The sequence below is a fragment of the Eulemur rufifrons genome, chromosome 2 (genome assembly GCF_041146395.1).
Source record: "Eulemur rufifrons isolate Redbay chromosome 2, OSU_ERuf_1, whole genome shotgun sequence".
NCBI classification, from domain to species: domain Eukaryota; kingdom Metazoa; phylum Chordata; class Mammalia; order Primates; family Lemuridae; genus Eulemur; species Eulemur rufifrons.
This window is the reverse complement of record NC_090984.1, coordinates 9,257,784-9,283,365: the sequence shown is the minus strand read 5'-3', so window position 1 is coordinate 9,283,365 and position 25,582 is coordinate 9,257,784. Positions and strand designations below refer to the sequence as shown.

Genomic DNA, 25,582 nt, shown 5'->3' with positions numbered 1-25,582 from the left:
AACTGGCCCGTTGCTCCTGTGAATGGGCACAGCCCCCTCACCTAATCTTACTACAGATTTGTGGACATAGACAATATTCACAGAAGCATTCATGAAACGGGCAGGGAGGTGAGGTCCTATGGGTAGGGGTCCTCTAGCGCCTTCTTTCTTGCACCCCGCTTCTGGAAGGCTGGTGTGGCAGTGTCCAGGTGGGTGGACAGGAGCACGGCGAGGCTGAAGACTGAAGGAGGACAGGCTGTCAGTCCCCCCCCAGGAACCCCGCCCTCACCTGTACCTGCCTTCACCTTGAGCTGGGCGTGACCACCCCTTCTCCCCCACCACCCATGGGCTGATCTGACGTGGATCCCTGAACTCTCCAGTGGCTGTGGGTAATCTGGGGACATCTCAGGAAAGTCTGTGTCTCAGGGCAGAGCCCCTCAGAAACAGCTGCTTGGGGGTGGGAGGTGCCAGAGGCTGCGACAGAGTGGGGCTCACTCCTTGCTGGGGAAAACCTTCCTGGCCACAGGTGCCCTCAGCTGGGTTTGCCAGGTGCCCCTGCAGGGTGTTTGCAATGGTGTTTGCTGATGTTTGGAGCCTCATGTTTTTTCCCAGGGTCCTGCAGGCCCAGCCCTCTGGGGGTGGTTTATAATCCAGGATGGTGGCTCTTAGGTGGGCCCTAAGCATCCGGAGAAGCGTGGGCCATAGGCTAACAGCATGGAGTGGGGCTAGGGTGCACTCAGTCCGTCCCCAAGCACGGGTACCTGGTGACCTGGTTAGCGTCTTTGGTTTTGTCTTTTCTGAGCCACTAATGCAGTCAGGGTCCCTCCAGCTCTGGCCACCGAGGAGGGAGGCTTGCCTGCCTCTCTGCTGGGTTTGGGACAACACCCAGGCATCCCAAAGAGCAGGGGACTGGGGACCTACAGCTTTCTTACGCTTTCCCACTTCCATACGCTTCTGCCAGGAGCCAACAAAGCGCCTCCCTCTGCCATTCCCCAGGGGAGAGACCCTGGCAGGTCTTCGCCAAGGGACAAAGACCACTCCCATTCAAAAGCCCTTTGCTTCAACTTTTTTTATTTTTTTTTTCTTTTTTAATGTCATGCAATAATTCACAGTCCCAAGCCCACGGTTTTCAAACAAGGTAGGAAAAAAGGAAAAAGGAAGCAGAGGAATTTGGTGGTGGTGGTTGTGGGTTTTTTTTTTCTTCTTCTTCTGTTACTTCAAGCAGGACCAAATGTCAGAAAAAAATGCCTCTTTTTCCCATCGTTAATTTTTTTGTCCTTTTTAAAATCGTTTATTATTATTATTTTTTTAATTGATTTTCTGCAGGCAGTAATAGTAGGGTTTGGTGTAACCAGCAAGCACTCCTGGGTGTGTCTGAGAACGTGTGTGGGTGTGAGTGTGTCTGGCGGTCGGTGTAGGGCGCTGGGGTCCCGCTTCCTTCTGGGTTTTTGCCGCACGCGGCCACCAGCTTGAGTTCACCAGGGACAGGAAAGATTCAATTGAGATGATAAAACTCATCAATAGAAGCTATTTTTTTCTCCCCGTTTTTTTTTTCTTTTAAAAATGTTTTGTGTTTGTGTGTGTGTGTGTGTTTTTCATGTACCCCAAAGTTCTCCAAAAATGGCTGAGTTAATTCAAATCCCTTGGCGGTGTGGTTTGTCTGCCCTCTGCACCCCCCCCACCCGAGAGCCCCTGTCGGGGGTGGGTGGGCGGGGCTGGGGGCTGTGTGGGGGGCGCTGTCACTGCCCAGGAGGGTCTTCTCTGGCCAAGGGGCTCTATGGGACACCCTTGTGGCCCCGCCCTGGCCCCTCCAGAGTCTGGGGTGTCCCCGCTGGCCCTGTCCTGGGCCCTCTGTGCTGAGCCCTGTGGCCTCTGCGCGGCTCCTCTGGGTGGGGCGTGTGCGTGGGGTGCGTGGGGGGCCGGGCGGGCGCCACCTCGCCCGGACTTAGCACCAGTCATCGTCGCTCTCGCTGTAGGCTTCGTGGAGGCCCTTCCGGGAGCCCGGCCCGCGGGGCCTGGCCAGTCCGTGCGCCGGGTAGTAGCCGTTGGGGAGTCGCCGGCCATGCCGGGAAGGCGAGGCGCAGGCCGGGCCTGAGGCCCGGGGAGTCCTGGGCGAGCGCCCGGTGGCGCCTGAGGACGTGTGTCGCGCGGGAGGTGGCGCGTCGTAGGCCCCGGCTGTGGCCTCCTCGCCGCCCACGCTGCCCCGGCCATCGGCCTCCTCGTAGTCGGAGCCCCGGTAGTAGCCATGGTGCCAGGGACCCGGGGGGCCCTCGGACACGTGCTGCGGGCCGGATGCCGGCCACCGGGCCCCGCTGTGGCGACAGGCCCTGGGGGACTCACTCCGGGCCAGGCCTGGGGCCCGCCGCTCCATCCCTGGGGAGCGGCTGCTGCCGTGGCCCCCCGCGGGTGGCCGCTCCCCGGCCAGAGGCTCGGCTGCGGGGCCTGGGTACCTCCGAGGGCCGCTGGTGGCCGCTCGGCCCGGCCTGGCCACTGCCTGCTGCTGCTGCTGCTGTGGGGGGCCCGAGCCGCCGGCCTTACGGATCACGGGGGAATAGGACACGTGTGGCCGGGGGGTGGACGGGGTCTGGGGGAGCTGGCGGCGTCCCCGCCGCGGAGTGCTGGTACCAGATGTTGAGGGGGCTGGGCTTCCACTTACGGAACTACTGCCCTACACGAAAATTGAAACAAAGGAAATCAAAAAAAAAGATACAACAAAATCAACCAGAAGGAGACGGGAGGAGACACAGAGGATGGGGAGGGGAAGGGGAGGGGGGGGGACACAGGACATTCGAATGGAAAAAAAGGAGAAAAGCCACAGCCACAGGGGGGAGAAGGAGGGGGAGGAGGAGTGAGAGACAAGGAGGAGGGGGGAGTCAAAAACCAACACAACAAAGTGAAAAGAGAAATGAGAAATGGAGTTTTGTAAGTTTTGGGGTTAAAATAGCAGAAGTTTCAAAAATTACTTACAGGCGTCCAGAGGACAGAAATCATAATTGAAACAAAAAGGGGAAGCCGGGTTAAAGGAAAGCGAAAGGCAAGGGGCAGCGCGGCCCTGAACTCAAACGTGATCCACAACCAAGAAGGAAGCAGCTGCGGGCGGGAGGGGCGGCGGGTGGCAGGGACTGGGGGACAGAGTGGGGAGCCAGTGTGGCAGAGGCGTGGCTTCCATCCCTGCCAGGTGCTCCCTGGCTTGGGGAGCCTGATGCTGGCCTGAGATCGGTGACCGGACACCCACCCGCCTGGTGTGGCCGTTGTCACTGGGTGGGGGGACCTCCCCCAGGTGGTGGGCAGCCTCCTCTCCGCTGGTGAGCCCCGGCCTGGGGTCGCCACTCGAGGCACCCACCTGCCTGTGCGCCATGTGCTCTCGGCCCTCACTGGGTGAGCGGGACCAGCGCTGGTCCCTGCCCCGGGCCCGGCCATGGTCGGGCCGCTCCTGGGTGTAGCGCTCCCTGTCGGGGGGCGGGGGGTGGTGGTGGTGGTGGTGGTGATGGTGTGGTCGATGCTTTCTGTCCTTGGGCCGGCCCCGCTCCTGGTCACGCTCCTTCGGCGGCAGGTCCCCCGACTGTGTGGTCATGCTGAGGTCTGTCCCCAGCCCTGGGCCCAGCAGGGGTCAGACAGACAGACAGACAGCCGTGAGGGAGGGGCGGGGTGGTCGTGCACACAGGAGACCACCCTGAGTTCTGGGGGCCCTAGGGAGAGGGGCCTACCCCTGGACCGTGGCAGTAGGGGGCCAAGGTCCCCAGGCTTCTGCAGCCACCACTGCCTGGCCCCCTCTGTCCCCTCCCCAGACACCTTTTTCTTGTCTCAGAGCCTCCTGTTCCTGGGCCCCCGCAGGGCTGCCCACCTGTGTCCACGTCGGTGTAGCGGCCCAGGGAGCGCTCAGAGGCGCGGTGGCCGCGGTCGCGGCGCCGCTGGTGGTGCCGCTGGTTCTCCTCCGGTGGGACGCGCTCCAGCGAGTAGTCGTCCAGGCGCCGGGCCTTGGGGCCCAGCACAGAGGCTGAGCGCTTCATGGGGCTGGTGTCTGAGATGGTCTGGGGGTGGGGGGACAGCCATCGGGCCAGGGTCAGCGGCCGGCACCAGGCAGTGACGGTCCTTCCCGCCCCCGTTGCAGCAGCCTGGCAGGCGGCCTTCGGTGACCAGGGTGTGACCATCCAGGGGCAGGGGCTGGGGAGGAGCCTGGAGCCTTGGCTGCTCCAGAGCCCACAGGCCCTGGCCAGGAGGCCCTGTCTGATCCCCACCTCCCAGCGCCGGGGCCCTGCCAGGATCCAACGGGCTGGCTGAAGGGAAGCTCTCCCCGAGTCCGGGGTGCAAACCTGGGAGTCCGGGCTGTGTGCCCTCAGCCCTGCGACTGGGTGACCTGTGTACAGGCTCAGGGCCAGGCGCCGGGGCCCCAGCTCAGGCCAAGGGGGCTGTGCTCTCCTGCCTTCCACGTCCGGCTCCCTCTGCCCAGGCCTGGCCTGGGGAGCTCCCGGGCAGCTGCCCTGGCATCTGAGGCCCTGGGGGGCCCACCCTTCCCATCCTTGGGGAGCCTGCAGAGGGCCCAGCCTAACTGAGCTGCCGGTGGCATCACCCAAGGCAGGAGGCTGCAGGGCCAGGGGACCCAGGCTGGTGTCAGGGGAACAAGCAGGAGGGGCCACTTGGCGAGCTGGTGCCTCCTGGCCCTGGGATGGAGGTCTGAAGAGAAGGGGGCAGGGATGGCCCCGCCCTGCCAGGGCACACGTGGGGCACACACAGGACACAACACACGAGGATGGGGCTCCATGGGGGTAGGGGGTGCGGTCTGCAGAGAGAGGGCGGGGGCAGGGGGGTGAGAGACGAAGGGACTCCCTGGGGGGGGTGGGGAGGAAGAGGGGCCGGAGCCGGTGGGCAGCGGGTGGGCGCAGTACATACACTGAGGTTATTCCCACGTGGCCGGCCCCTCCTCCTCTGTCACAGCCCCACGGGATGGTGCACACAGAAAAAACAGAAAGAAGAAAATAAATATAAAAGGCAAGAGGGAGAGTGAGGCGGTGGTACGTGGAGGGGTGCCGGGGGGCGGGGGGAGAGAGGGTCTGGAGGAGTGAAGTTGGGGGAGAAGGGAGGGAGGAAGAGAAAAGTTAAAATTCCCTGGTGGGTGGGGTGGGGTGGGTGCCCCAGGGCCTGGCCGGCCGTCCTCCCACGGGTACGGAGGAGACAGACAGGAGACACGGACAGACAGATGGCAGAGGCGTGGGACTGACAGATGGGACGGCGTGGCCACGGGGCCACATGCGATGCACCCCAGCCCCTGGCCCCAGCTGACACTCAAAGCTTCAGGCGGTGGCTGTCATCTGGGCTTGTCCCAACCTCCCCTGGGGCCCAGCAGCTCGGTCCTGAGGGAGGGGAGCCCACGGGACAGGAATGGGCAGCCACATGCAGGCTGGGCGCCCCCACCCCGGGTTCCCTCGGGCCACTCGGGCCCAGCCAGGCGCGCAATGCAGCCTTCCGCCCCACGCACGCGCCGCAGCACAGCACACGGGAAGCTCCACACAGCTAGACAAGCCCGCGCCCTGTGCCCGCGGCTCCCCCGGGGGCGGGCTGGGCCCATAGGCCCCCACCTCTCAGGCTGGGTGGGCAGCCAACCATGCCCCCAGCTCCCAGCCCCTCTGTCCCCGTGAGCCTGGGACAGCAGGATAAAGCAGCCACACGCAGACACACATCAGGTGCACACCCTGCCCCGCCCCCCGGCCCCCGCAGACACCAGACAAAATACAAACCCCTGACCCACCCTAGACTCTGCTGCCGGGACCTCCCACATTCCCGTGTGCAGACGGATGTGGGCACGTGTGTGCAGTATGTATACGCCCATGTGCACATGCATGCAAGTAGACACATCTGTATGCACGCGTGGACACACGTGTGCCGTGTGTGGTGCATGTGTGCATAAGTGTGTGTGTGTGGGGGTGGTGGTTAATGATTGCAGCTGTCACTTGGGTCCGACGAATCCTGTCCCCCCTCAGCACCCCCAAACGTGCCCAAGGACAGCCCTTCCCCGCTCTGCCCTCCGTTAGGGAGGACGACCTCCAGGCGCCGCAGGTGTGGCCAGGAGAGGGGGCAGGTGGTCCCACCCAGGCCTGGGTCTTGAACGGAGGAGACGTGCTGGGCTGTATAATGGCCAGGGGTTGTGGGTGAGGGTGACCATGTCCCCACGGACTCCAGGGGGCAGGCCCTGCCCAGCGTGGAGAGGGGGTCCAGCCCCAGGGCGGTGGGTGAAAGCCCTCACCTGGTTCTCGGCGGGGAGGCGGGGCATGGAGGCGGCCCGGGCCTGGCCTTCCATGGGGAGGTAGTGCTCGCTGTCCGAGTAGCCGTCTCTGCCCATCTCTTGCATCTCCACGGACTGCAGGGCAGACGGTGACACTGGGTGAGCCCCGGGGCCTGACACAGGGACCCAGGGGTGGCCAGGTGTCTGCAGAGTGGGGGGCCCTGACCCCTCCCTCCTGGACCACCCCGGAGCCCCACCCTGGGAGCTGTGAGGGCAGAGTGGGGGGCACGGCGGCACCTGAGAGTTGGGCTGGGTGTTGGGCATGTCGGTGGGGGGACCCCGCTCCGGGCTCCACGTGCCCGTCTTCTGGAACATCTCCTGGGCTCGCTGGGTCACCCAGGATGGGCTTTCCTTGATGCCACTCTCGTGAGCCATCCTGCGTGGGGGACAGAGGCCAGGACGGTGGTGGGTGCTTGGGGTGCTTCTGGAACTTGGGCGCCGGCGACCCCACGCCCTGCCTCCTGGCCGTAGCCGCACTCACAGGCCTCCTCCCGGGTCCAGCTGGGTGGAGGGGAGGGCGTTCTGGCCGGGAACCGCCTCCTGCGTCGGGGACGGGGGCTCCATGCGCTGGAACATGAGTGGTGTCCGGTCCTGGCGGAGGGGGCAGAGAGCAGTGTGTGTGCACAAGGGTGGGGGCAGGGGGCGGGGGCAGTGTCCAGAAGTCATTCTGACACCCCCGCCAAACACACACACACACACACACACACACACACACGCAGGTCCGGTCCAGCTGAAGTCTTTCTTCTAAATCCACCTAGAACTGGACCACTTCTCATCCCTCTACTAAAGTCATGAAGTCACAGCCTCCTCTTTTCCCACCTGGACCAGAGAAGCCACCTCTTCCCAGGTCTCCCAGCTCCCACCCTCACCCCCACTGTCTGTTCCCCCCACAGCCACCAGAGGGCGCCTGTGAGCACCTGAGTCAGGTCATATCCCTCCTCTGCTCAAGAACCCTCCATGGCTCCCATCTTCCTTGGGGTAAAAGCCAGAATCCTCCTTGCAGCCCCCAAGGCCCTGAAGGATCTGCCCCGTGACCTTCCAGCACCTCCTCACTCTGTTCCACCACATGCACCTCCTTGCTGTTCCCCAAACACCCCAGGCTCTGTCCAGCCTCAGGGACTTTACACTGGCTATTTCCTCTACCCAGAGAGCTTTTCCCCAGATATCTCTTTGGCTCAGACGTCACCTCCTCAGGGAGGCCTCCTCTGATCACCCATTTCTCATTGCACAGCCCCTCTCCGGGGCACTTTGCTCCACTTTCCCCCATGACATTTCTCTCTGTTGCCATGCTGTGTGACTCAGTCACTTGTCCCAGCTGGAACACTCGCTCCCTGAGGACAAGGATTCTGGTCTGTTCTGCTCATAGCTGGACCCTCTGGGGCCGAGAAAAGCACCCTGCACACAGTAGGCGCTCAGTAAGTACTGGCGGGGCAGTTGAGCTGATCCGTGCTTATATGTCCTTGGCAAGTCCGTTTTCAGGGACCTGCTCTGGGGCTTGTCCTCCGTTCTGGTTGGTTCCCATGGTGACAAGCCACTGTCCCCCAGCCCAGGTGTCCCCAGGGCGATGGACAACGTACCTGTTCCTCACGCATGGCCTGCAGCTTCTTGGCTTTGCTCTGCCTGTAGTACTCCATGATCATCATGGCCGCGTAGATCTTCCCCACGGTCAGGTCGGTGGCTGGGGGCACAGGGTGGGGTCCTCTTTGGAGCCCTGGTCCTGGGTCCCTGTATGTGCCAGCCCTGTCCCTGCATCCTCCCCAGGCCTCCTCTTTCCCTCCCTCCCCATCCGTCCTGGGTGGTGGGAGCCCAGGGCCTGGGCCCGGCTCTTACACTTGTGAGGTGTGACCAGCAGGTCCAGAGTCTTCTGGGACAGGTTGGGCCAAATGGCCATCATCTCTTTCCGGAGTTCAGCGTCCATCTGCTGTTTGTCAGCCCCGCCTGCAACGTGGGCACAGACAAGACCCTGACCGCCTGCACGGACGTCAGCTGGATTCTGGGTCAGTTGCAAAGCCAGCAGCGCCCAAGAATGAGACCAAAACCACCATTCTGGTCCCCACGGGGTCTCTAGTGCCCCGTGGGCCCAGCCCAGAGTAGGTGCCAGGCAGCTCTGGTTCTCGGCAGGGCCAGGGACGTGTAGCGGCTGCGGGGGAGACAGTCCAGCACTGAGAGGGGCTGGAGGACTCTGGGTTCCACTTACTCACTGCTTGACTTAGGTTACTCTATTGCTTGGTGCTTCAGTTTCCCCATCTGTGAAATGGGGATGACAGCAATAGCCCTTGTCTTACCTGGTTGTTTGACGATAAAAGTTGCTCATGTGTGTGCAGCCTTGGGGCAGTGTCTGCCATAAGAATATTATTATTTTTCGAGACAGGGTCTTGCTCTGTTGCCCAGGCTGGAGTGCAGTAGCACAATCATAGCACACTGCAGCCTCCAACTCCTGGGCTCAAGTGATCCTCCTGCCTCAGCCTCCTGAGTACCTGGGACTATAGGTGTGCACCACCACATCCTGCTAAGTTTAAATTTTTTTTTTTTATAGACATGGGGTCTCACTAGGTTGCCCAGTCTGGTCCTGAACTCCTGACCTCAAGCGATCCTCCCACCTCGGCCTCCCAAAGTGCTGGGATTACAGGCGTGAGCCACCGTGCCCGGCTGGGACCTTTCTGTTGATGTACAGGGAGAGCTCAGATCTTTTTCTTGAGTGAGGATTTTCGGGTGACGAGGAGCGCTAAACTGTTCTACCCCCATCACTGGGCAGTCACCTCTGCCCAGGTCTCCTGTCTCTTCTCCCTTCACCCCCACCAGTCTGTTCCCCCACAGCCACCAGAGGGCACCTGTGCACACCTGAGTCCGGCTGCTTTCCTCCTCTGCTCAGAACTCTCCGTGGCTCCCACCTCACTCAGGGTGAACTCCTAGTCTTCCCTGTAAAACCACACGGCCCTGCATGCTCTGCTGTCATCTCTTCTACCCTGCTCCAGCCACGCCAACCTCCTCATTGTTCCTCGAGCATGCCAGGCACGGTCCGGCCTCAGGACCTTTGCACAGGCTATTTCCTCTGCAAGGATCATTCTTAAAATCTATGTGGCTCTCTCCATCATCTCCTCCTTCATGTCTCTGCTCAAACCATTTATCGAAGAGGCTTTGCCACCCGACTCCCCATTTTAACCCCCCTTCCCCATTTACCTAGCTTTTCTCCTACTTTTTTTTTTCTTCTTGGTATTTGTCACCTCATGTGGTTGATCTCCATCTCAGCCACTAGAGGGCGGGCTCCATGGTGGGGTCTTTAGACCTCGTAGCTGTGGGGGTCTACTGATGTGGGAGGCTGTGGTCAGTGGGCCAAGCTCATGGGGCTTTGGCTGACAGGTGGGCCTGGACTCAGGTTGGGAGGTCAAGGACATGGCAGGAGGCCCTTGGGAAAAACTCCTTTGTCGTTGGGCTCTCAACACCAACCTATAACATTTTTTCTTTCCTCATGGGAAGCCGCTGGAATTCCCAGCTATGTTTACCGTCTACTGTAGCCAATTGAGGTGCCTGGGGTCTTTGTGGCCCCTTCTCAGAGACAGGGAAAGAAGAGAATGTGACATTTCCTGTTAAAAGTCATTTTCGGATGGGCGCGGTGGCTCGTGCCTGTAATCCTAGCACTTTGGGAGGCTGAGGCAGGAAGATCACTTGAGGCCAGGAGTTCGAGACCAACCTGGGCAACATAGTGAGACTCCACCTCTACAAAAAAATAGAAAAATTAGCCAGGGTGGTGGCATGTGCTACTCGGGAGGCTGAGGCAGGACAATCACTTGAGCCCTGGAGTTCAAGGCTGCAGTGAGCTATGACTGGGTCCCAGGCAACAAAGCGAAGGTTAGGCCTTCAATATATGAATTTGGGGAGGGACATAATAGTTTACCACATCAGGCATCTTCCTTTTCTCCACGGGATACAGGAAACATATAAGCAGAAAGTGACTTTTTTTATTTTTTATTTTTTGAGATAGCGTCTTGCTCGGTTGCCCTGGCTAGAGAGCAGTGGCATCATAATCATCACTGCAACCTCAAACTCCTGGACTCGGCCTCCTGCCCCAGGATCCTGCTGCCTCAGCTGAGACTACAGGTGCACAACATGATGACTGACTAATTTTTCTGTTTTTAGTAGAGATGGGGTCTCGCTCTTGCTCAGGCTGGTCCCGCCTCGGCCTCCCAGAGTGCTGGGATTACAGGCGTGAGCCACCGCGCCCGGCCAAGGCGCCACTGTTGACGTTTGGGGCCAGAGCATTCTTGGCTGTGGGGCTTCGTGCTGTGCGCTGTAGGATGTAGCATCTCCACTAATGCCCCAAGTTCAGGCAACCAAAACTGTCCCCAGACATTCCCAGGTGTCCCCTGGAGGACAAAATCACCCCGGTTGAGAGCCCTCACCTTAGACTCTGCCTCAATTCACTAGGAAGACTTGCATTTGAGATTGTCATCTGCCTTTAAACACTAGGAAATCCTTAGCTGATTTCAAGGGGACCCTCCGCTGAGGTCATGGGGTTCACCTGAGGCTGAGTCTTTCTCAGGCACAGAATTATTAACACACCGGGACTCTCAGGGTCGGAGGTGCCCTTACAAACGGGCACCAGTCACCCACAAACTGGCCCCCGGTCCCAGAGTTGGCTGCCAAAGGGTGTTTCCCTCCCTTGTGTCATTCTTCATGTCTCTGGTCAACATTCTCTGTCACCGGGTCTGTCCTGTGCGTGGGAGGACAGTAAACACCATTCCTGGTCTCTATGCACCAGATGCCATTAGCACCAGCCCCTTCCCAGCTGTGACAACCACAGAATGTCTCCAGACTTTCCCCTTTGTCCCCTGGGGGTGGAACTGCCTCTGGAAGAACCACTAACCCGGCCCCCAAACCTTCACCCTGCTCTTCCCCCCCATGGCATTTCTCACTGTATAGCACGTTAGCACTCTACTTAATTCTTGTGTTTATTGTCACCTGTTCCCTCTCAGCCCCACAATAACAGGTGGTTTGTTTGGTTTTCACTGCCTTATCCCAAGTTCTGAGGCCAGGGCTGGGCATACAGTAGGCGCTCAATGAATGCTCTCGCTCAATGAGCTGTGGCCAGGCCGGGCGCGGTGGCTCACGCCCATAATCCTAGCACTCTGGGAGGCCGAGGCGGGAGGATTGTCTGAGCTCAGGAGCTCGAAACCAGCCTGAGCAAGAGTGAGACCCCGTCTTTACTAAAAATAGAAAGAAAATTAGCTGAACAACTAAAAATATATAGAAAAAATTAGCTGGGCATGGTGGCACATGCCTGTAGTCCCAGCTCCTGGGGAGGCTGAGGCAGGAGGACTGCTTGAGCCCAAGAGTTTGAGGTTGCTGTGAGCTAGGCTAACGCCACGGCACTCTAGCCTGGGTGACAGAGTGGGACTCTGCCTCAAAAAAAAAAAAGAGCTGTGGCCAAGCATGGCTGCCAGTCTCAGGCTGATATGACATGCCAGGCAGCCACGGCAGGTCAGAGCCCTGTGGCTCTCATGAGGGTCACCCCAGCACCTTCCGGGCTGTTGCAGAGCCCACGCCGGACAGAGCCTGGGCTCTGGCCACGGTGCCCCCGGCTTTGGGAGGAAAGGGCTGGACAGTGGCTCTTCGGCAGGTCGGCCATGTGGTGCCTCAAAGGAGCATCTGGGCTGGCCCTGGGTGGGGTCAGCCCGGATTTTGCCCCTTTCTGTGACAATGGCAAAAGACATTCCTGTCTGGAGAAGGTGAGGTCCCCGGCAACCAGTGTTTGTTTATATTTGTTCACGCACATGGTCGGCTCTGCCTGGGGCAGGGGCCGGGGCAAGAAAGAGGGTTGGGGGAGAAGAGGGGCTTCTGGGGTCCAGACACAACGTCTAGAAGAAAAAGAAACATGAAGAGAGAAGCATTTTCCCCAGACAAGAATGAGATTCTTTCGGAGAGAACAGGGGGGTGGTTGGGAGAGAGAAACATCTGTTGGAGTGATATCCTTTCCTGGTAATAAACTGTAACTGTGAGTTTAACAGCTTTTCTCAGTTCTGGGTCCTTCTAGTGAATCACTTAACAGATGGACGGAGTGAGGAGGAGGATAGAGAGAGAGAGAGAGAGAGAGAGTGACAGGGACCTGCCTCCTCTCTCCCAAGTCTCCAGCTCAAAAATGGTGGCACACTTTTCGAATCTGAAGAATGAGGTTAATCCCTACCCCCTCCCTAGCCCCCCAGCCTGCTAGAAAGGAAGCTCAGTGTGTCTAGAAAGTGAATTGAGCTGTCGATAATGAAGACTGTTACGCTCTCCTGAGACTCACATCTGCCAAAAGGCCTGCCATTGTCATCACTGTTAGAATTGCTGTCCCCACGCTCTCTGCCAACCTTCCTTAACCCTGAGAGCCTGGCTCAGATGTGAACTCCAGGAGGGGCCTGGAACCCTCACCAAGGACAGGATGGGGAGGGGTCCTCTGGATCAGAGGTTTGGGGAGCGCGGCCTTCAGGGAGCTGAGAAGCATCTGGAGTATGAACCAAGTGAAGGCACATTCCCAGGAGTCATTTTTTTTTTTTTTTTCCGAGACAGGGTCTCACTCTGCTGCCTAAGCTGGAGTGCAGTGGCCTCATCATAGCTCACCGCAGCCTTGAACTCCTGGGCTCAAGCGATCCTCCTGTCTCAGCCTCCTGAGTAGCTGGGACTACATTCGGGAGCCACCATGGCTGGCTAATTTTTCTATTTTTTGTAGAGAGAGGGTCTCATTCTTGCTCAGGCTGGTCTTGAACTCCTGGCCTCAAGTGATCCCCCTGCCTCAGCCTCCCAGAGTGTTAGGATTACAGGTGCGAGCCAACACGCCCAGCCCCCAGGAGTGTATGAAACTCTCAGGAAAGGAATCTGGTAGGTGTCACAGAAGCCAGACTTCTTGAGGTCACAAAGAGAGGTTCTGTGCAGTAAGAACTAGCTCAGCAGGCCTGTGTTGTCCAAACCCTGCACATTCCAAAGTAAAAGACTGGCCCTTGACCTGCTCCAGGGAAGTGACTTCTAAGTCCTTGGAATGTCCTGCCTGATAAGAGTGTCTTTGGGGCCTTGGAACAGGTGGTATCAGTGTGACCTCTGGAGGGGCTGTATAGACTAACTAAGGTCAGCCACGCCTGCATGACCAACCTCCAATAAAAACCCTGGACGCCGAGGTTCAGGTGAGCTTCCTGGCTGGCAGTACACTGCACGTGTTGTCACACATTGCAGGGAAAGTTAAGTGCTGTCCATGGGATTCGACTGGGAGAAAACTGGAAGCTCATGCCTGGTGTCTCCTGGACACTGCCCCATGCACCGTCTTTTTCTTTTGCAGATTTGAAACTATCCTTTCACTGTAATAAACTGTAACTGTGAGAACAACAGTTTTTCTCAGCTCTGAGTCCTTCCAGTGAATCACTGAACCCAAGGGTGGTCTCAGGACCCCCGAATGCAGACCCCCACAGGACAACAGTGGCTGGGTTATGAAAGGATTGTGTAACAAGAGTGGGTATGTTGTTAGACCCATTTTAGAGGTCAGGGAACTGTGGCAGACAGAATTCTAGAACTCTCTCCCCCTGAGATTCTGGTTATTCAATGAAACACCGATCTGGAGACTGCTTTGAAAGGACTTTGCAGATATAATTGATACTCCAAGCCTGCTGACCTCAAAATATGGAGATTATCTGAGTGGACTTGGCCCAGTCAGGTAAGCCCTTGGAGGGCTGGTGGTGGCCAGAGAGGACTAGAGCACAGGAAGGATTAGATGCACCCAAGGAGATAAAAGCTAAAAAGCTAGGGATGAAATAGGGACCTCAGCCCTGCAGCTCCAAGGACCTGAATTCTGCCAACACCTGAATGAACTTGGAAGTAGATTCTTCTAAGAATCTATTTCCTGGCTGACATCTTGATTTTGGCCTTGTGAGATCCTGAATGAAGAGCCCAGTCTAGAACTTTGAGCTGAGAAATGGGTGTGTCTCAAGCTGTGTAGTCTGTGGTCATTTGTTACGCAGCAGCATAGCTCGCTAATACAGGAAGTGAGGATTGAGGAGGATGAGGTCACTCACCAAGGTTTACAGTGAGGACAGAGCAGGTGGGACGTGACTCTCCCACTGGATGTGATTACAAGGAGACTGCTGCCTCCCTCTTCTACTTCCTCAAGTCCCTGGGCTGGGACCCCCACCAGCTTCAGCCGCACTGATGAGGGAGCAGCTGGGCGCAGGTGCAGAGCAACAACGTGGACGGAACCTGGGCCCACAGGGGTGACATGCATCAAGCTGCCCGCAATTCTGGGCCACTTGCCTATGACTTGTTTCATGAGCAAGAAACTTCCACCAGCTGCCAGACCTGATTTCCCTCCCCCATCCCCCACCAGCCTCATCTTGGTGACTTTGAGTTCTTTCCCACTTTTTTCGGTGGCTCATTGTGCTCTCTTTGCCTTCCCTGTTACGTTTCTTGCACGAACATCTTCCCTCCACCCCATCCCACCCCCTGCCTTTCCTGCTACTTCCTTCTGAGTCGTGCCAAGTGGCCTCGGCACATCCTCCCCCATTTGCCCTCAGGACCCTGGAAGGAGCACATGTCCCCGAGGCTCAGTGCTCCAGCCACCTGGTCTGCCGGCGGCTTCTGCTGGGCTTGCCCCTTCCCGCCCTCTGCTGGACCATCCACCTGGGTCCTCTCTCAACTCCCTTCTTCTGTCCCATTTTCTTTGGTGATCTGAGCCCCTCGCTCTGCCCTGCTGTCCTGTCAGCCACCGAGCCACATCATAGCCATTCTCAGGCCTCCAAAAGCCACTCCAGGCAGAGGGGCCTTGGCCCTTTCCCCAAAGCTTCCCTGGCTAAAGTGACCACGATGACCAGTCACTTGCAGTCCTCATCATCCTTGGCCACTCCTGGGCAGTGCTTGACATAGCCGGTCCCCTTCCCCCTGAAGTCACCCCCCACAGCCTGCAGGAGCCCAACTGCCCAGGTCTCCACCTGCCTCCCCAGCCTCCCCTTTTTTGTCTCCTGTAATGATGGAGAGTGAGCCCCAGACTCTGTCTCTGGGGGTCTCTCAGTTTCCACGCCTCCCCCTGGAGAGCTCGTCCCATCTCCTGGCTTAAAATCTGTCAGCATCTCATGCTCAGCCCCTTTCCGTCCCCAACCCAGTCCGGAGGCCTCTTTAAGCCACAGATTGGAGAGTCCCTTCCAACTCCCCATGTCCTGCAGCAAACATTCATCTGCCCTTTGTCCCAAATCTGGCCTCCCTCCTTGTTCCTGACTCAGGACATGGCAGCTCTGTCCTCCAGGAGCCCCAACCCCCACACCTCACCTGTCAGCCATCCCGCTGGCTCGACCCTCAGGAAACACCAGGGTCTGAACACTCCACACCCTCTTGGTCCAAGCTGCCATCTGCCTTCACCTGGACTAAGTCAGCGGCCCCCATGCTGGCCTCCTCCCAGTCTGTCATCCCCACAGTGGCCGGAGGGAACCTCTGCTTTGGACGCTGCACAGCGCCCCTCACTCGGAGGGCCAGTCAGTTCAACATGGTGCCAGGTGCCCCTCGCTCTGCTCACCCCTGCCCCGGGGCCTTTGAGCCTGTTGGTCCTGGCGCCTGGGGCACCTTCCCCCCAGGCATCCACGTGACTCATCCCCTCACCTTCCTAGTGGAGGACCCCTCCCCACTGCCACCGTAAGTGGAAGCTGCTGGGTCTCCCATGCGTAGAGCGGAGTCTGGCGCACGGAAGGTGTGCACTAAATGTTTGCCGAACGAATGAGTGAGTGAGGATCAGGACGGGGATACTGGCTCCTCTGGCTTCGGGCGCAGAGGGGGACTCCCTCACCGTGCCCTGCTTCCTCCTCCCAGGCCCTGGCTCCGCTCTGTCCTGCCTGCCTGCTCCTGTCTGCACCCTTCCTTACCCTTGGCTATCTTGATGTCCAGGGCTGTGCGGATCAGAGCCATGAGCGTCGAGTTGAAGTGGACGGTGTTGTCGTCTGCGACAGGCAGGTCCATCCGCAGAAGCCTCTATAGAAAACCCAAGGCGAGGGCAGTCATCCCTGGCACCCCTCCCGGGTCCCCCGTGAACCACACCCACCCTACCCAGGGAGCCCCAGGAAGAACTCTGAAGGCGGTGGCGGTGGCTGAAGTGTCCCCCACTCTCAGGTTACCTGTCCCAGGATTTGGTTTCCTTATTTCCCTTGATGGCCAGTAGGGAGGCCACTGGGGGCTGTCCTAGGCTCCCAAGCCTTTTTTTCCTCCCACCTGCTGGACCCTGGGCTGGCATGTCCAGGGGGGTTCAGTGAAACCCTTGCCCTGCCCCAGAGTTCTTCTAGATGGCTCCATTCTGTTCTGACTCCAAAGAAAAAGAGCACAAGCAGATCCCAGCGGCACGTGCAACAGCCAGGCAGAGGGGTCCACGGCCACAGCTGCTGGTGGGGTGGGGGCTGCGGCTCCCCACCCCAGCCCCCAGGCTCGGCCCAGCCCGGGGCCGGCCAGATGGGCACAGACCACATCATTCCTCTGAGAAGCAGCAGGCAGGCGGCCCCCCTGCTGACGGGGCAGGCCCCTCGCAGGCATGCAGCGAGGCTGCGACACACAGAATGGCACAGACGGGCACATGCAGACGGAATCTCGAGACTCATTCATAGCTCCGTGGAAAGTGTATCTCAGGGGCATGTCGGGATCTTGGCTCTCTGTGCAATGGCAGGGGGCAGGGGTGAAAAGGGGGTATCCCTGTGGCCCAGGGAAGACAAGATTCCCCATGTCCCAGGCAGGGGCTCTGTCCACCGTGATTGGTGGCACGGGAGAGGACGTTGGGCTGGTGTGCACCAGCCCAGGCTGAGGTGGCACAGACTGCGGTCAAGGGCAGGTCTGGGGGGATTCAGACACACACTGGCAGGAGACACAGGACTGTAGATGGGAAGGGGGACAGTAAACCCAGAGTAGGACACGGGAGTGGGGTCGGGGTGGGGTGGGGAAGGAGGTGGGAGACAGAGAGAGGAGCACACACACACACACACACACACACGCGCGCGCGCGCACACTGGGCCACTGTGCATAGCCGTGCAGGTTGTGCACTGCACAAATGGCTCCCCACCTTGGAAATCAGAGATTTGTGTGTTTAATACAACAGCTTCCCTGCTGACAGCAGAAAAGCAACTCGTTCTCACCACATAAGTGGATCACAAAAGTTTTCCAACAGACAAAGCGGTCTGTAGAAAGGGTACCTTTTTCAAATTTGCATGAAGGTGACTTATGAACCCACAGTGGCCCTGCAGAGACCGGGAGGGGACGGGCTCTTCCTCCCTCTCTGGCATACACAAACACACTCAGCTAGGCAGAGGGACAAGACAAGTGACAAGAGGAAAACTTGATGGGTTCAGGGAGGGGCTCATTGTCTGAGATGCTGGCAGGGTGGCCTCGTCCCCAGGTGAGGGGAAGCAGACAGACGAGGCGAGGAGGCGTGCACGGAGGGAGGACCAGGGGCATGGGGACAGCACTGACTGACACAGACACAGGGAAGGACAAGGTGGATGGGACAATGGGATTATGGGGTAATTTTGGGGGGGCAAAGGGACTCTTTAAAGGTCACCCTGAACTTCTCATGGATGAGTTGAGAGAACAGAGCATCTGTCCTTGGGCGCCAAGGGAGATTCCGGGACAGGGGTTTAGAGGGGTGGCCCGGCCCGGCCGCCTGGCGGCAGGACCCTCGCTCCCTCAGCCAGCATGCACCACCCCCTGGTCGGCCATGGTGCCTGCCCGCCCCAGGCCCCCGCCAAGGCAGCGTGCATGGCCTGCATCAGGGTGCCACGGTCCAGGGGTCCAGCTGCGGCCCGCCTGCCCACTCTGGAACAATGGAGAGGCATGTTGGGTGTCTTGGGGGATAGAGACGGGTGGGTGATGGGAAAGCAGCTCCAGGGGAGGGAGGGGGGGAGGAAAGGCTCTGGGGGCTCCTTGGGAGGTCTCAGATTCCCCCAAGGCCCTAGGTCAGAGATCAGCTTCAGGTGTGTGTGCAGGGGACAAGGACCTGGGGGCTGAAGGTACCAAAGATGTGGCCAAAGCCCTCCCTCTCTGCAAGGCCTGGGCTTGGGGGCCGCCCTCTGGGTGGGCAGAAGGGAGGCGCGATTGACTTCCCGAAGAAGCGTGTTTGTGTGCAATGTGGGGGACCAGGTGTGGGGGCACCTGGGCACTCCCTTCCCCCTCCCCCCGGCATGTCGGCCATAATGGAGTCTCAAAACACGAAGACACTTATCAGAAAGGACGGACACAGTGTGCTGCGTAGAGGTAAGGAATAGTCATGATCCATTTACTCAGGGAGAAAAAAAAAGAAAAAGAAAAAAAAAAAGAAGAGAAGAGAAACGTTGGAAAAAGAGCCTCGGCTGGGTGTTTCTGGTCAGCACTAAGAAGAAAAAAAAATGGCCCCAGCGGCTGGACGTCGGCGGTCGGCAAGGGTAGACTACCTTGTAGGCCACTCTGGCCGGACACTTCTTCCCCAGACCCAGGGGCGGAGACATGTGTCTCAGCATCTGATACATGTCCGGGTAAGGCATGCGGCCCCTGGCAGCACCGAAAACAAAACAAAACAAGAAAAAAAAACCAAACAGGGACAGAGAACCAAAGGAAGGGAGGTGGAGGGAAAAAACAGAAAAAAGGAGGAGAAGAAAAAGGAAAAAAAAAAAAAAAAAAAACAAAACCACACGGGCCGAAAAAAGAGAGAGAGAAAGATGCAGAGAATGATAAAAAAGATTATTTCAAATAAATGGAAAAGAGGAGGAAAAAATGGAAGAAAAAGCAATTAAAAAAAAAGATTATTTTACTGCTCAGGAGCAGGGAGAGAGAGAGAGAGAAAAGTCAGATTGAACTTGGACTCCGAGCTACGGCTCTGGGGTGCGGTGCGGAGGGAAGGGCGATTCTGGAGTCTCACTTTGGAGGACCAGGAGCCGTGCTTGGGTTCATTGGCATTCCAAGAGTTGGGTCAAGGTCTTTGGTTTGGCTGAGGCTGGTCTCTGAGGGGGCCTAGGTGGGGGGGAGGGGCCGGGGCGGGGGTGGGGGGGAGGGAGAGCTGGGGGCTTTGGGAGGCAAGGGGGAGATGGGGGGAGAGTGGAGGTGATGTGGGGTGGGGGTCAATGCCAAGTTACGATCCCCCAGGGGATGTGTCTGATTTGGGGTGCCGTTGAGACCCCGGGATGAGCAGCTTCAGCTAAGAGCAAGCAGAGACGGCTGAAGCCTGGAGGGAAGGAAGAAATATGTTCCATGCTTCATCGAGTCTACATGACTGCATTCTGTTGGCTAAGAGAGTTTTCTAGTTTAATGCAAGAGAGAGAGAGATGGCTCCATTTTTTTAGAGAGAGATATATATATATAAAATATATATATTGGAGAACCCCAAGCCACACTCATTCCATGGATGCTAGCAGGTTTTAGTGGATATCAAACCTTGCAAGCAACCCTATGAGGACATTTCTTGCCTAAGCCGAGAGGGGGAGATATTACTCGCAATAAACTGTACATATCCTTATAATGAATGCGACCGCTGAAAGGAGAAGAAAGGGGGTTAGTGGAGGTGTGGGGTACAGCTGTGTCGACACCGGCTCCCCAGGCACACAGTGAGGTTATGATGCCAGGGGATGGGGTCCCCCTGGCTTGAAGGAGTAGCAGAGATCTGGGCCGAGTGAAGGTCCCCAATACATTCCCAGACACTTGCAGACCCGGGTGTGCCGGGAGCTCTGAACTGGGGGGCACCTCCCCTGGGCTCTGTCTGCATCTGCCTCCTCCACAATTTACATGGGCTACACTGGGGGGCTCGTGGAATAGAGGACAGGGGGACAGCATCCAACTGCTGTGACCTAAAATCAAAAAAGGAAGAGTTAGGAACCAGCCAAAAGTCAAGCCCCAGACCCGTGGCTCTCCCCAGCCTGTTGGTCTCATGGAAGACTCATCTGGGGCTGCAGGAACAGAAAGCTGGGCCTTTCCCTGCCTTCCCCGTGAGGCCTCCCCTCCAGAGGAAGATGGGGCTCAGGCGGCTGAGGGCCCCCCACCAGTCATGCGCCTTCAGGCCCCAAGCCCAGCCTCAACTAGAATCCTCAAGTTAGTGCTTGGTGGGCTCTGAGCACCTAGACGGTGCCCCTGAGTGGCCTTCAAGGGCTTGGCGCTGATCGGGTGCTCAGTATACATGCACGAAAGACAGCCGATACCCTGAAACCATCGCTCATCGTACATCGGCCAGAAGGGGGCACTCTGGTGTCTGCTGAGATGGGAGAGCTCAAATCCCTTTGTGGCCATGAAGATGCAAGGGCCACTGAGGCTCTGTGTCTTCCCCTGGCTTGGGTGACCACCTGCTCCAAGGTTCATGGGTCCCAATGGGAGCTGGGTTCTGCCACTCTGATCTTGCAGCCAATCCCATCTGCCAGGGGCGGGCCAGTCCCCCTCCCACACTTCCAAGAGAATTGAGGTGGAGAGGGCTCCAGCTTCCTTCCTGGGGTCTGGTTAACATGTCTTCATCATCTGGGGGCTTCACAGTGAGAGACAGGAGAGACTCGTGGGAGGGGAGGGCTCTGCAGAACTCCTTATGGGTGACTTCCTTTCTCATTCCCCCAGAAAGTCTGGGGTTTGGGCTGGGGTGGTCCCCCCAAGTGTTTAACCTGGGGTGTGTGAGGGTTATAATCCTTATCTCTCTCCCCTGGACTGGCCTCCATGAGATCCCTGCTAGGACCCCAGGGACCCAGAGCCCCAGGGTCTGGGGCCTGACCTAGCCCGTGTTCCAGTTCCAGGGAGAGGCAGGCGTTTGTGGCTGGAGGATTTGGGGTGACTCCTTACCAAGCTGCAGGGTCATACTCGGCCCAGACACGCACATACTCATCCAGGTGGTGGGGGCCCAGGATGGAGGAGTCTCGGGTGAGGTACTCGAAATTGTCCATGATGACGGCGACAAAGAGGTTCAGCATCTGCGGGGACCACGGGGGCCAAGGGGGGGGGAGCAAGAGAACGAGAATAAGAGAGACCAAAACACAGAGGCCCAGAGAGAGGGAGAGAGACAGAGATGGCGGACAGAGGAGAGACACAGTCTCACACAAGAAGGCCCAGAGAGAGAGACAGACACAGAGAGATACAAGGAGACAGAGACCAACAGTGATGGAAAGAAACAAAGGAAGAGAGAGAGGAGGGGAGGCTTGTGAAATGGGGGCAACATCCAGGGGACCACCATGACCCCAAATCCTCCCATGCCTATGCCTGTCCCAACAAGGCCAAAGTGACATATTTCACTGGGTCTCAAATGGGGGAGATTCTGGCTCTCCCCAGGGGATGTTTGGCAACGTCTGCAGACATTTTTGGTTGTTATAACTGGGGAAGGGGCAGCGTGAGGGTGGAGGCCAGGGATGCTGCTGCACACCCTATAGCGCACAGGACAGCCCCTCCCACAGACATCGATCCAGCCCCAGATGTCAACAGTACCAAGGCTGAGAAACTTTGGTTCACCTAATCACAGGCTGACTCAGAGAAGCCTTGGAGGGAATGAGTCTTCTACATAGCCACATTCTATTTTTTTCCTTTCTTTTTTTTAGAGACAGGGTCTCACTCTGTCATGCAGGCTGGAGTGCAGTGGCATGATCATAGCTCACTGCAGCCTCAGACTCCTGGGTTCAAGTGATCTTCCTGCCTCAGCTGCTTGGGAGGCCGAGGGGGGACTACAGGTGCATGCCACCACACTTAACTAACTTTGAAATTTTTTGTAGAGATGGGGTCTTGCTATGTTGCCCAGGCTGGTCTTCAACTCCTGGCCTCAAGCAATCCTCCCATCTCGACCTCCCAAAGTGTTAGGATTACACGCGTGCATCACAACACCCAGCCTGGAGAAATCCACTCCCCTGAGAGGGAACCAGGTCTAGGGACCCCCCAACATCCCCCAACGTCCATGGACTCACCAGAAATGAGCAGAGGAAGATGAAGGAAACGAAGTAAAAATAGGCAAATTCGTTGCCACACTCCCGAGTCAGGATGCCAGAATTCTTATCACATGGTTTCCCACTGAGGCAGGAAAGCATGATGTTGTGCCAAGCTTCCCCGGTGGCACTCCTGGGGACAGGGAGGAGGCATTAGGTACCCGGGCACCCAGCTCCAACTGGACACCCATGCCTTCCAGGGAGGTAAAGCACACAGGTTAAGCATTTGGGCTCTAGAGTTGGACAGGCAGGTGTTTGAGTCCCAGGTTCGAGACCACCTCCTTTTACTGGGAGCTCAGAGAGGAATTCTTCCCCTTACCTGTGCATTAAAGCCCATGGAGAGCTTTGAAAGAATGCTAATGCCAATGCTCCACCCCGGCGACTTGGATTCAGCTGGTATGGAGCGGGGCCGGGGGACATCGGTGTGTTTTAAAAAGCACCCCTCTTTCCAGGTGGTTGTCACCTCTTACTATATTCTGCCTGAATTACGCTGCTTCAGGCATGCTGGGCTCCTTGCTGTCCCCAAACGTGCCAGCCACAGTCCTGCGTTAGGGCCTGTGCACTGGCTGTACCCGCTGTCTGGCCTGCTTTTCCCCAGATATCCACATGGGTGCCTTCCCTTACCAACGTCTCTCATATGTCACACTTTCAGAGAGGCTTGACCTACTGACCCTTCGTTCTTTTTCTTTTTGTTGTTAGATTAAAAAATTTTTTATTGTGGCAAAATATACATAGTATGAGGTTTATCATTTTAACCATTTTGAAGCGTGCAATTTGGTGGCCTTAGGTACACTCACATTGTCATGCCACCATCACCACCATCCCCATCCAGAACTTTTTCATCATTGCAAACAGAAACTCTGCACCCATTAAACGCCAATCCCATTCCCCCTTGGCAAGCTCTATTCCACTTTCTGTCTCAATGAATTTGCCCATTCTGGGATCTCACATAAAGGGCACTGTACAGATTCGTCCTGTGATCATAGCTCACTGCAGACTCCAATTTCTGGGCTCAAGCGATCCTCCCACCTCAGCCTCCCCATTCACTGGGATTACAAGCCTGAGCCATTGTGCCTGGCTTATCTTAGTTTTTACAGCAGTGTCTGGCACACAGTAGGTGCTCAGTAAAACTCCACTGAATGAGTGAAGGAACTCTAACATGCAGCTAGGATCAAAAACCAAAGAATCAAGTCTCATCGTCAAGAAGCCTCAGTTTTCTCATCTGTCAGATGGGATTGCTAAGAATCCCCGCCTCTCAGCGTGGTCGGGAGGATCCAAGGAGATAACGCCTGGAAAATAACTTCCATGATTGTGACCCAGGGCCTTCAGCTCCTTCCCTAACGGGATACCTGGGTCCTGTAGGCCCATCCCAAGCCCCACTGGAAAAGAAATACGAGAGCATGCCTCCCCACCGGAAGAGGCGGGCTCGCTCCCTGCCGGAAGAGCGGAAGGGCACGCCCCCACAGGAGGGGAGGAGGACACACCCCCTACCGGAAGAGGAGGAGAGCACACGCCCTATTGGAAGAAATGGATGAGGACACGCCCCCCTCTCACCGGAAGAGAAGCATGAGGGCCTGGAAGAAGGTCCGGAAGTTATTGTGCTCAGTGATTTGGAACTCATCTTCGTCACTGTCCTCGTCCTCCACGTCGATGCCGATGTTGCCAAACACCTGGGGAATTGGAGAGTGATGGCCAGGCCCCTGATAACCTTTTGGAAACCCAGTTCAACCTCCACGGCTGCCTCTCCGAGCCAGGCTCTCCTGGCCCACCCCTGCCTAGGGGCGGCTGCCGGCACTCACCTGCATCCCGATGATGGCGTAGATGAAGAAAAGCATGGCAATCAGCAGACAGACGTACGGCAGGGCCTGGTGGGGAAGAAGGCAATGAAGACGGGTGCTGGGGGCCCCTTAGCCGGACTGTTCCCCTCCCTTGGCTCAGTGCTCTCCCCCACTGGGTTTGGTGGCCACATGCTGTGCCAGAGTCCTGCCAGGGCTGGCGGGCATCTTTGGCAGCTCTGGGGTGAGACCCTTAAAACTCTGAAGACACACCAGGGGCAGGAAGTTAGACAAGAGGCCCGCAGATAACAGATTCTCTGCAAAGTGGAGGCTCATAGAGGCACTTTCAGCCCGATTCCCATTAATACAGGCAGCCAGAGCGCGGAGGTCTGCCAGCTTCTCAGCCCTGCACCAGCACCAGGGGCAGGGGCTCACCTTGAAGGACTGCACGAAGGTCCAGAGAAGAATGCGAATGGTGTAACCCTGGCGGAGGAGTTTGATGAGCCGGGCAGCTCGGAAGAGGCGGAGAAAGCTCAGGTTGATGAAGTTATTCTGGGGAGATGGAGGAAAAGGGGTGACTATCCACCCACCCCAAGGGGCTCAGAGCTGTCACGATTCACAGAGGCCCCTACATGAAGCCAACCAATAGGAAAAAAGCAAGCCAGACCCCAAATAAGGAGGGAGAGGAGAGAAAGCACTATTAATGCAATGGTGCAGAGGAAAAACTCGAAAAAGGAACGAAATCGGGGAGAGAAAGGGTGGGAGGGGGTAAAAAGGCATTAACTCAAAAGCACAAACCCTCCCTGCCAGTCCCACCCACAATGAGGAGGAGGAAAGAAAAAGGAAGGAGAAAGGAAGGGGGTAGGGAAGAAATAACAAAAGAACAAGTAAAAGAAAATATATCCGAATCATCCAATCAGGAAAAAAATCGAGATGGTTTTTGTTTCTCCCAACAACCAAATGCACTGAGACGATAGGACACAAGCGGGTCAAGCTGCGGAATCCATCACACGTGTACGATGCACAAACACCAGGGTGGGGGGTGGGGGTGGGGGTCGCCAGCACGCTCAGGCCTGGTGGACGAGTGCGGGTTCCGAGGGCATGTTACGCTCCGGGCCAGAAATGCATCTGTCACGGGACTCACCAGGCACCCTGCCCTGCCCTGCTGAGCTGCCCACCCGCTCCTGCCCGCCCTGACCTCACCCCACGGCCAAGAGGAGCAGCGGCTCGAGCCAATCGGGAGAAGCGAAGAGCATCTTTTCTTACCCCCTTGGCGAGCGGGAATGGGGAGGACGGGAGGGAGCTGGGGCTGTTCGGCTGCAGGGTGAGTCCTCGCTGCCCGCTGAGTCGGAGAAGATGCATTTGGGGCCCTTTTCCCCCCTTTCAGGGATGGCTTCTCAGCTTCTGGGGCTGGGTGGAGTAGCTCAGGCCTGCAGGAAGCAGGAAGTACTCAGCTCCCGTGGGTGGGTGAGTTCAGAATAAGCCCGGGCCCACCGAGGGGCGGGTGCTGGGGGCGGGGAGGTGGGGCCATCCCTGCCCCCAGGACCTCCCTGGGTGGCCTCTGTCTCTGCTAAAGTCCCCTTGTCTAGCCCCTGCCTCTGTCTCCTCCCACCCAAGCTAGAAGAACAAGCTAGAAGGGACTTGATGGATGGCATGGTGGC

General features: G+C 57.8%; 1 protein-coding gene across 3 annotated transcripts in view; it reads right to left on the bottom strand.

Annotated features, from left to right (window-relative positions):
• Positions 1-1,033: 1,033 nt before the first annotated feature.
• The window catches only part of CACNA1A (calcium voltage-gated channel subunit alpha1 A), a 224,630-nt gene continuing 200,081 nt past the window's right edge, over positions 1,034-25,582 (bottom strand). Inside the window, exons 32-47 of one of the 3 annotated variants that reach the window (XM_069495015.1) lie at positions 24,357-24,473; positions 23,946-24,011; positions 23,701-23,816; positions 22,129-22,279; positions 21,023-21,150; positions 18,667-18,763; positions 16,126-16,231; positions 8,090-8,197; positions 7,837-7,937; positions 6,741-6,850; positions 6,497-6,635; positions 6,221-6,334; positions 4,870-4,905; positions 3,824-4,010; positions 3,323-3,573; positions 1,034-2,647 (exon numbers count right to left, since the gene is read on the bottom strand). In XM_069495015.1, the coding sequence (XP_069351116.1) occupies positions 1,925-2,647; positions 3,323-3,573; positions 3,824-4,010; positions 4,870-4,905; positions 6,221-6,334; positions 6,497-6,635; positions 6,741-6,850; positions 7,837-7,937; positions 8,090-8,197; positions 16,126-16,231; positions 18,667-18,763; positions 21,023-21,150; positions 22,129-22,279; positions 23,701-23,816; positions 23,946-24,011; positions 24,357-24,473 (2,550 nt within the window). In that variant the 3' untranslated portion in view covers positions 1,034-1,924. Of the gene's footprint in view, positions 2,648-3,322; positions 3,574-3,823; positions 4,011-4,869; positions 4,906-6,220; positions 6,335-6,496; positions 6,636-6,740; positions 6,851-7,836; positions 7,938-8,089; positions 8,198-16,125; positions 16,232-18,666; positions 18,764-19,642; positions 19,740-21,022; positions 21,151-22,128; positions 22,280-23,700; positions 23,817-23,945; positions 24,012-24,356; positions 24,474-25,582 lie in introns of all 3 variants that reach the window. The other 2 variants (XM_069494999.1, XM_069495009.1) reach the window with 2 other exon arrangements.